This window comes from Lutzomyia longipalpis, chromosome 2, assembly GCF_024334085.1.
Source record: "Lutzomyia longipalpis isolate SR_M1_2022 chromosome 2, ASM2433408v1".
In the NCBI taxonomy this organism is placed as follows: Eukaryota; Metazoa; Arthropoda; class Insecta; order Diptera; family Psychodidae; genus Lutzomyia; species Lutzomyia longipalpis.
The window spans coordinates 25,044,332-25,054,728 of NC_074708.1; the positions used below are offsets into that span (position 1 = coordinate 25,044,332).

The window sequence follows — 10,397 nt, forward strand, 5'->3', positions numbered from 1 at the left end:
TATTTGAGATTTTTATATATTTCAGAGCACTTAATCAAGAATACCAAACATCACGAATTCATATTAATTTCCATTGTTACAATTAAGACAAATACATATAATGATGGTGTATGCGTTGAATATGCTCTTTGTTGATTCCCATCATCGACAGTCTATTATTGAATTGTACTCGAATTTCTCCTCAATATTGTATGAAATACACACAACTTCTGGTACTCAAAACACGGGCTTGAGTCTCCATTAAATGATTGGAATACTGTCAAATTCAGACATCCCATTGAAGGAAATATTGAAGAGTGAAAATGTAAATGAGAAATATTTTCACATCTAAACATTGCAATGTATTGTTGTTTTTCCCATTTGCTGAATGCGCCCCATTCGGAGAATGATTGGCAAGCATTACATATTCTTAACACTGTTTTTGGAAGGAAATTCACACACACACACACACACACACACACACACACACATTTTGCAAGATTTTCACCCCAAAAGGAGCTTTTCAGAATTTGTACTTGTTCCACCAAAAAGCTCTTCCCCCGTGCGCTTAGCGGGTGCAAGCAAATATCCTGCCAACAGCAACTGTGGCAACAATTCAGAAATATTCATTTTGGTTGTATTTCACAAAACGTGATCCCTATGACGGTTGCCAATACATGCTACAAAATTCAACCATTATAGTTGCAACAATGAAACGTGTTGTATATTTTTGGATTTAGAAATGTTTTGATAGCACTTTGTTTGATTTATTTGAGTTATCATTTTATAAGCTTGCTGTGTGTGCAATGGCATATCCTTGTTGTGGTTGAAATTTTAGGTTAATTAAAGATTTAGTTTATCCCTTGGGCGTGTTTCAATTTTGGAAGGGAATAGATTTTTGTTTGTAATAAATTATTATTCAGCAGTGTTAGTCAAATTCAGATCCTTTACGAATCAATAATATTAGAACTTAACTATTTATTTAAAACAACCTTTTTTAATCAAGAAAAGTTAAAGGTTTAGCTTTTAACGGTTTTGAAAAAAATACGAATATTGGTTTGTTTTCTGCGTCCAAAAAATCTTTGAAATTGTTGAGATTTCAGAGCAAATTCTTGAAATTTCAAATGTTTCTTGGTGCTGAATTAGACCCATTCTTGATAATTTTAATTTTCGTTCATGTTTTAAGTTCCTGGGTCTTCTATTCTTTCCAATTTTCTCCCTTTAGGAAGAAAGAAATCTTTAAATTGTCTTTCTTATTCACAAAAGTCCTCCCCCAATCAGACCCTCATTGGAAAACGATTTTGAGATAGCCAAACTTTGGAGAAAACATAACATTAAAGTTTTCATAATTTATGAGACTTCACGACAATGGTGTCCTACGTGAGTGAAATTTTCCATCAGAAAAGTCAGTTAGTTCAGGAGTTGGGTGGCACAGGGGGTGGCTCCCCTAGCATTGTGTGTCATTTGAATTTTGAGAGACTCAATATAAATATGAGGTATGGTCGAATATAGCAAAGTGGTGTGACACAAACACCACATCCCCGCGCGAAATATGTTTTCATTGAAGTGGGTTTTTGGTTGAAATGCGCCCTGTATCTGGAAATAAGCGTCGAAAACCCCATCCGATATCGCATTTTCATTCATGCACTTGGGGTACACTTTATGGGGAAAGCCGCATTGTTATCATTTTGATCCGCTACATATGTTGGGAAGGACCATAAATAATTGGTTCATGACGATGAAAATTTGGGTTGACCCGAGTAACCTCCGGGTTCCGGTGGTTCGGGTGGGATGGGGTGCACGCAGGCAGACCCTAAAAAAGGGGGGAGGAATCTAAAATTCGGACATACGTTGCCTATACATTTTGTTTCCTACAGTATATATAAACGTATAATTTATCATATAGAATGGTACATGGTATGCTCAAAAGTAATCACATTGTTCTCAATCTTCTTTTGGGGTGTGCTTTTTTATCGTCGGCTCCACTTTTTGTTGAATGTGCGTGCTATATATGTATGTATGTCTTCCTTCCTCTAGGTTTTGGACCTCTCGGGCATGGGGTGAATGAAAGAGGTGTTAGACCGCAATTTATTCGCAATATTTTCTCTCACATCTTTTTTCACCATTTCCACACACACACACATTACACCTAAAAGTTCCTCCCCCCTTTCTCACCCACCCACGTGGGAGACCTCTAACTTTATATCACTCCTGGCAGGGATATTTCTCTCCGCATATCTCTGTTTTATTGCCCCATACTTTCAGCGAGCTACACCATGAAGATGGTTTTATTCAATGAACACCCCAACATGAGCTTGATTTACGCCGGGTGGTAGGCTTTAGGTGTGAAATGCCGTGATTTAATTGATAAGCACACACAGACAGGGGCAACTGCTCTGTGGTTTTCGGTGATAGCGTCTTTGCATATTGCTTTCACCAAATGGGTTTTCTTTTACCACAAGCAGGTGTTTTTCGGTTGGAGTTTATCGTATACTTAAAAGGTTTTATGGTGTACAAGACAAATTTTTAGGAGGATACCTACAAAGACTTTATTTGCTTCAAGAAATTTTTCATTTTCTTTTAATAAGAAAAGGATTTTATGCATAATGTATGGAGGAAGTTCATAAAATTTAAACAATTTGATGTTATTAAATTTTATGGAAAATAATTAATAAGGATTCAAGAAAAACGTTGAAATTTTTCCAATATTGGGTCGTATTCTGCGACCAAGAAATCCTTGAAATTGTTGAAATTTTAGAACAATTTTCAACGATTTCAGCGATTTATTGGACGCTGAGTAAGACCGATAGTCAAACTAAAGGTGAAGCTCACTCATAAATGTTGCATAGTTCTTTTCTAAAACCAGACTTAAGTTCTTTTTAATCGGAACGTAAGTTTTTCTAAAGTCGAAAATATGTTTGTTAAGGACAGGTCTCTAAGATGCATTTACTCCCAATTCTCAGGGCCTAACTTAAGAAAACTAAGGTCTTATTTAGGAAAACAAAAGTCTAAGTTTTATAACTTCAACCCATCTTAAAATAAAACTAAAATATGATTTATTCAAATTTAAGCTTAGCCTAAAAATTTTGGAACTAGCTTAAAAACCTAGGCCTATCTAAAAAAAAATAACTTTAGGTTGACTTAAAAAACTATTCAAAAAGAAAAAGAAAGCCTTTCAAAACTTTTGTCTGGGTGAAATAACTTAAGCTTGATTTAGGAAAACTTAGGTCTGTCTTAAGAAACTAGAGCCGGATTTAGTAGTTTTAAACCTAAAACTATTTTGCAAATTTCTTGAATTAATTAGAACTCTGTAGCATATCAGAATTATATGCATTTATTTCGCAAAAATCCTAATTAAAAATTCTAAGTTACAAAAAATTAGATTTTTTTTTATTTTAGAAAGAAAAATTCTTTTTAAAAAACCCATTTAAGAGAAAATCAAAGCTCCATTCTATGTGAATTTTTTTCTTATACTTTAAAGAACCTATAAAAATTAATTAAAGTTTTTTCAACCTTTGCTATTTATTCAAACATCGTTCAAGCATTAAAATTCTATTTTTTTTCACATATTCTGCTTAGAATAAGAAAATCGAAACAATATCCTTCTCGTAATTTTTTTTGTAATCCTTTCTAAAGCATTAAAAACATTTCAACAGCAAAAACAATCCTTTAGAAACCAGGAAACATAATACAAAAGACCATCAATGGGTTTTCCACCCCCGATATCTGTTTTCATTTATATACAAAAAGCAATCAAAATTTATCGGAAATATTTTCACCGCTCTGTCGAGCCGAATTCTCTGGTGAAATGTAACTAAATACAGCCACAAAATAATATTTAATTTATCTCCCAGTATATATTGAAACTTGCCTCTTTTGTATTTCAATCACTGCAATCCGCAATTTTGAGCACAAACAGAGAGTTATTAATCCACTGCTGCTGAATTCCATGAAGTGGTAATCCTTTCGGTATTGCACAGATTTTCCCCCGAAAAACACCGCGCACACACACAATTAGCTACCAATTCACATTTATGGAAAATATCCAAATGTAAGTATATATAATTTTATCAATGAATTTTCAAATATTATGTATGCACCAAGTACTATGTATTTTTTTTTGTTAGGGGTTAATTGCATTGAGAGCACCTCCCCAATGGCCTATAATGCAGATTTCTCTTTACACAGTGTTGTACGGGAGAGCTTTATGCTGTTTTTGTGTGGGAGGTACAATATGCACTGCACACAAAGTACGATTTTACTAATTAATTCATAAACCGTGTGTGGGATGCTTTTCACACAGATTTCCACACACACAGTCCTCTTTTTGGCGAAAAACGTATGTATAATGTGGGGGATTTTCTCCTCAGAACTCACCCTAAAGGGGCTTTAGAGGATGCAATTCCAACACAGTGAAATCTCAACGAGGGAGTGAGCTTTTAGCTCCTCAATAATGTTAATGGGATTGCGATAGTGATCACTGGGTACACTGCATCCACATTGTATCCCTTGCGGCACTACCGGAGAATCAACGCAATGTAATGTGATCTGCACACTCTTATTGATTTAGCTACCATCCACATACAAACGGTGCGGATTTCCAATTCAATTCCAATGTGCGTTCCCCACTATTTGCTTATACGCGAGTTTGAATTTCATATTCAAAGAAATAAAAACACCACAGATGACGGTATCCGGCTAACAATCGAATTGCTTTTTCCCATCAAACATCGAATTTTGTCACCTCCACGGAATACATTTCATCCTCACCAGACGATATATACCTTTTTTTGCCTTCACCCCCCTCGTGGGAATAGAGACGCAGTTCTCGAATTTTTTTTTTATCTCGATTTCACCTCTTCCAATTCACACCGTTTCACAGGAAAACTTCTCGTTTTTTTCTACTTCATTCAAAATCTATTCCACACTTGAGAGTTGTACACAACACACACCTTCTGAATGGGAACGGGGGGAGGGTACACCCCAATGATTGTGGAGATTTATGCTATCGGCAATGCGAATCCCGGGATAATCGTAAGACCGACCGGAGTGAGGACCGACACTAGACTAAAGCTCAGACTGGCTGGTGGCACGGTTTTATGTCTTCACGCGGGCACAAGACAAATTCCAAGTGAGGAAACCTCTTAAATTGCGAGAGCACCCCAGCAGTGTCAGCTGAGTACTGAGGATTGCACATAGCATACAGCATCCACCGCAGATTCGCTCTCTCGCTCCGCACACTGAAAGCCCTCCAACGCATGCCCCCCTGGAAAGTTCTCTCACGCCTACCCCTTCGTACTGGAATGCCGGCACAGTGGCCTTCCGTCCGCCCCTTCGAATGTAGTTTTCAATGAATTTCCAGCCTCTATCTTATCAGACACTCACCCCCGCCGCCGCCCCAAAAAGGTGGAACACCAAATTACCACTTCCCCACAATTGAGCGCACACATGAATGCCAAAACTCCTCAATTATATTTCTCATGTGTGCATTTTATTAGGCACATGCCGTGGAAAAGTCACACAGAGAACCCAGAAGACATGTTCACCCAGAGCATCTCTAAATTTATTTACATTCATTTTCAAGGTGGGAAGGGGGGAAATGCGGAAAATTTGGTGGAGGGAGTTTGTTTCCCATTGGTTTACCCTAATGATGTTTACCTGCTATGTATAATACGATGGGAATTTTTAACTTTAAGAATTTGGCTAGAATTTTCCCTAATTGTGAAAAAATCCTAAAAATAAAATGTTTTTAGGAAGACTTTGAGAGAAAAGGAGTTGAGTCACCGTTGTGTGGGAAAATTTCTCATTCATTTGAAAATTCGGGACATGGTTAGTCTTGTAGAAAATTAAAAAAAAGAAAATTTTAGGACAATTCTTGATGATTTTGCCAGTGGTAAATATGAAGTTCCTTTGGCAATTTCTCTTTCATTTTCGATCCTCTACAAAATTAACCAAGTCTCGATAAATCCCAAAAATAAAGAATTTTTTTATACAACAGTGACTAAACTCCTTCAAGTTTTTTTCCTTCAAGAACTTTTGAATTTTTAATGAATAGTTATCAAGTTCGATGCCAAGATTTTAGAATAACTTAAGTTTGCGCTATCTCTCCATATTTTTCATGTAAAACTTTCCAAGTACGTAGGTAACTATGTGCATGCCTAATGCTTTTTAGTTGTGATTATTTCGAAGAAAAGAATAGCACAGCTTTTGTGTACGACCTAAAATGCAAAGTCGTCAGATCGGGCTCAAACTCTGAATGAGCACGAATTACTTAATTTTTCCAGCCGTCCGGAGTATAATACAAAATTACAAGAGAACGCTAATAGATATTTTTATTTTCGATGAAAAAAAATGGAGAACGCCCTTGAAGAGGAATATCAGGTCATTGTAGACCTTAAAATGACTTTTATGGAAGCATTGCGCGTAGCAAGAAAACTTATTGAAGAGAATTTGGAACAATTTGACTCATCCCAACTGATGGCAACTAAGTAGTAAGACAAAGGTATCCAATTCTCTCAACATTGAACGAAATATAATATTCAACTGATCATTTCGAATAGTTTCCTGACCAAAAGAATTATGTTCTGATTACAATTTTTTCTTCATTTATTACATCAATTTATTACAAAATTTCTCCCAACTCTACGATTCGACCTTTAGTTCACAGAGATTTTTTTTCAGTGCAAAGATTTGGGTGTTAAATGATAATAAATAATGCGATAGTTCATCAAAGGTCACGAAAAAGTTCATTATCAATTTTTTCATTAAATTTTTCGCGGTCTGTACTATTTATTTTCATGCAGCAGAAGTAATTTTTCAGTTTGTCTTCAACTCCCTTTCCATTACAAGGCAGTTAAGCCAAAAAATAGTGATGAAGTTTTTAATTTTATGTGCTTTTAGCATTGTTCTTGTGCAACTGGGTGCTTGCACAAAGTTCAATGCTCAGAAAATTGGGGATAGAACAGTTTTCCTGAATATGGATGAGGTTTGTGTAATCTTTTGATGGATCATTTTGAAGGTATTTTTTAAAGTAATAATTTTTTCCTGATGTTTGCAAACAGAAAGAAAATTGGGCCGATGCTCTGGAGTCTTGCAAGCGCTACAATTTGACATTGGTCTCCATTCTATCGGCCAAGGAGCAAAGAGAATTAAACAATGTTGTGCCTGGGAATCCTGATGTGTGGATTGGTGGCTACAAAAGGGACAAAGTTTGGCGTTGGATTAACGATGGAGAACCCATGAGTTATACAAGTTGGAGTGCCGGTGAACCGAATAGTCTTGAAGATGACAACGAGAATTGCGTCCACTTAACATCGTGGGATGAAGGAAATTGGAATGATGTTCGATGCTCTGATAGGAATTTCTACATTTGTGAATTTGTAAAGCCTCCCGGATCACTTTTGCAAAAAGCTGAAGATTTGTACAAGACAGTCTCGCAGTACTATCGCTCCAAATATTGAGGATTTTAAGCTAATCATGATGAAAATTCAGGGATTTTTATTTCTATTAGTTAAATCCTCTTAAAGATTTTTTTAATAAAATTTTTGAAAAGAAAACGTTTAATAATCATTTCCTACATTATTCTGTGACTTTCCAATTGCTTTAAAAGCTTTAAAATAAATGTTTTATTGACTTTTGAAACTTATTTGTTTCCTTAAAAATATTTTCAAGAAAATTTTGGGAATGAATACCTAATATTCTTCTTCGGTTTTTATGTTTTCCTATATTTTGGAACTTCTTTTTTTTTTTACAATAATTCTATATTTTAGGTTACTTATTTTTGAATATTCCCTATGAAACTTCTAAAACATGAAAGAAAAATTGTTAAATCTAGCCAAAATATTCAATATCTGATAAAGAAAATAATCAAATTCGAAACATCCGAATAAAATTAAAAAATTGTTCAAAATTACATCAATTTTCCTACCTTTCTTGGCCCTATTTTTTTACATAATAATTATTTAATTAATATTTTTTTTCACTCCCTTTACCCACTTTTTTGTAACAAATAGCAACTGTCGGTAAAAAAATGTATGAGATAGTAATATCAAGGGTTACAGAGGTTAGTTATCTCTTGACGAAATATTTCGCTTTGTATGTTCTTTCATGGAAATAATTCTTCAGTTTGCTTCAAAGCTTTGCTTGAGCATTATAAATTTGGAAAGTTGAGACCAAATCATGTCTCTTTCAATTTTTACCGTGCTAGTTCTTAGTCTAATGCTTGTGCATAGAGGTGCTTGTGGATTCTTGGATGGAATTATGATTGGTCATGTTCCGGTGTTTATGAATATGGAAGAAGTTTGTTAAATTGAAGCTTTTTATTCTCTAGTTTTTAGAAGTTTAATTGAGTTTTTAAATATTTTTAATAGAAACTAAATTGGGCAGATGCTCTGGAATCTTGTCACCGACACAATATGACCTTAGTTTCCATTAGAACAGCTGAAGAGAATGCAGCTATAACAGATTTACTTCCGGGTCGTCCTGATGTCTGGATTGGGGGCTACAAGAAAAATGGAATTTGGCTTTGGACAGGTGATGGGCAACCCATGAATTATACAAATTGGAGTGCAGGTGAACCGAATAGTCTTGAAAATGACAACGAGGATTGCGTTCACTTAACATCGTGGGATAAAGGGAAGTGGAATGATGTTCGTTGCTCCGATAGAAATTTCTACATTTGTGAAAATGTTAGTTATTTAATTCAAAAAGTATTAATTTAGTAATTATTTAAATTTATTTATTTTTCAGTTAATACGCGATGAAAGAGATCAAATAGTGGTGGAGCATGTGAACAAGGCCAGCAATTTTGGCGGTTTAACATTGTTACATAAGTTTGCTGTTTGTTTTGCATGTTTAGCTACAATAATATTTAATAAAAACATCCAATAAAGCTTATCGCGGGAATAGAGAGGGGATAAAAAATTAAATAAATATTTCTTATCTCTCTAGGATAATTTGTGACCCAGTCAAATCTTGAAACAAATTAAGAAATTATTGATATAAATTGATTTTAATTATGCTGTTTTGTTGCCCTTTCTTCTGTTCATCTTTTGTGGTAAATAAATTGTTAAAGAAAACTCTAAAAAAATATTTATTTTGAAAGAATTATTCTTGAAGAAAAATTCAAATTTATCAATGAAACTTTAAAACGACTTTCAATTTTAAATTTCTCACTATTAAATGGACTATTTGTTGGTAGTGCAACCGTGGGATCCTTTAAATATTGCAATTTCATGGAGAATAAATCCCAAACGAGGATGCAACTGAAACACCTCTCCCTCCTTCTTCTCCTCCCTTCTTTACATCCCCCTTTTCTGCTTTCTGATAAAAATAGAATTTCTTACAACGCACCAAGAATATCCTTTCGTATTCATATGTAGCTCATTTGCAATTCTTCATTCTTGACTTATTCTCATTCCCATCCCTTTTTTGCCCAGCACACATTCGTCCCATTCTAAATCCGTGAGAAATCTCTCTCTCTCTGTGTGGGAAAAATGAAAAGTCTTTTTAATAGAAAAATCTTCATTTCAATTGCAAATGCACAATTGAGAGTGGATTGTATGTGAAGTTAACTAAGCATAAAGTACTTTCTATGTGAAGGAAAAATTATATGGCAGAGAATATTTTTCACAGGATTTAGGGAGCAGGAAAGGAAGAAAAAAGAATGTCTTCGCCATAAGAGATTTTCTTCCTTCTAAAAAATCCCATTTCTTTGGTACATTTCAGTGCATTTTGCACCGATAGAATTGCGAAAATACTAAATAACGATGCCACACACTCACGTTCCTCTATGCTTCAGCGGTATTGATTTGCAAAAGGGAGCTATATACACCAAAACCCCGTGGTTATTTGCCTGAAAGGAAATACAGCTGTTGCAATGCATTGGTGGTCTTTCTAATGGATATGCATGCAATCCTTCTTAAATAAAATATTTCAGCATAAATTTTAAGAAAACTCTCTAAAAACTATTCTCATTATTTATTGCAATAAAATTTAATGTTATAAAGAAGATTTTTTTGAGGAGAAAAGTCACCCTGTGATCATTTTTCTTGACGATTAGATGAAAAAATTCAAAAGGCACGATAAATATCACGTTCAGATGCATAAAACATGTTCATATGCAAATTCCCTCAATCGCACGGGATTCAAACACCGCAAAAGCAAAAAAAAAATTCATTCACATTGATTTAATTTAAAAATTCTCGCTGTTATTTCGCATATGAATAGAGGGGAATTAATTTGTAAACGATCCAGGAGGTGATGTGCCCCAATTTCCTATGAAAATGCATTTAGAATTGAAAATTATTTTGTAACCGTGGCTGCATTAAATTCGCAAGAACTCCCCATGTTCACTTCCTTCTATGTTAATTGAAAAGCGCTCTTTGTTGGTTGACTGTGTTGAAATACGCATTGAAATT

The 10,397-nt window shown here is 34.7% G+C and overlaps 3 protein-coding genes across 3 annotated transcripts in view; 2 read left to right on the forward strand and 1 right to left on the reverse strand.

Moving 5' to 3' along the window:
- Nucleotides 1-5,136, reverse strand: part of LOC129789275 (uncharacterized) — a 70,220-nt gene extending 65,084 nt beyond the window's left edge. The window contains exon 1 of the mRNA XM_055825928.1: nucleotides 3,851-5,136. The gene's annotated coding sequence lies outside the window, so the exon portion shown is untranslated. The remainder of the gene's footprint in view (nucleotides 1-3,850) is intronic.
- Nucleotides 5,137-6,803: 1,667 nt separating this feature from the next.
- On the forward strand, nucleotides 6,804-7,535 carry LOC129789772 (perlucin-like protein). Its single transcript, XM_055826823.1, has 2 exons — nucleotides 6,804-6,964; nucleotides 7,041-7,535. The coding sequence occupies exons 1-2, from the start codon at nucleotides 6,851-6,853 to the stop codon at nucleotides 7,437-7,439; spliced, it is 513 nt and encodes a 170-aa protein (XP_055682798.1). The 5' UTR covers nucleotides 6,804-6,850; the 3' UTR covers nucleotides 7,440-7,535.
- A 566-nt stretch (nucleotides 7,536-8,101) lies between these two features.
- LOC129789771 (perlucin-like protein) lies at nucleotides 8,102-9,067 on the forward strand. The gene is made up of 3 exons (XM_055826822.1): nucleotides 8,102-8,277; nucleotides 8,349-8,666; nucleotides 8,728-9,067. Exons 1-3 carry the CDS (start codon nucleotides 8,158-8,160, stop codon nucleotides 8,866-8,868), a joined length of 579 nt encoding a protein of 192 aa, XP_055682797.1. The 5' UTR covers nucleotides 8,102-8,157; the 3' UTR covers nucleotides 8,869-9,067.
- The last annotated feature ends 1,330 nt before the right edge of the window (nucleotides 9,068-10,397 follow it).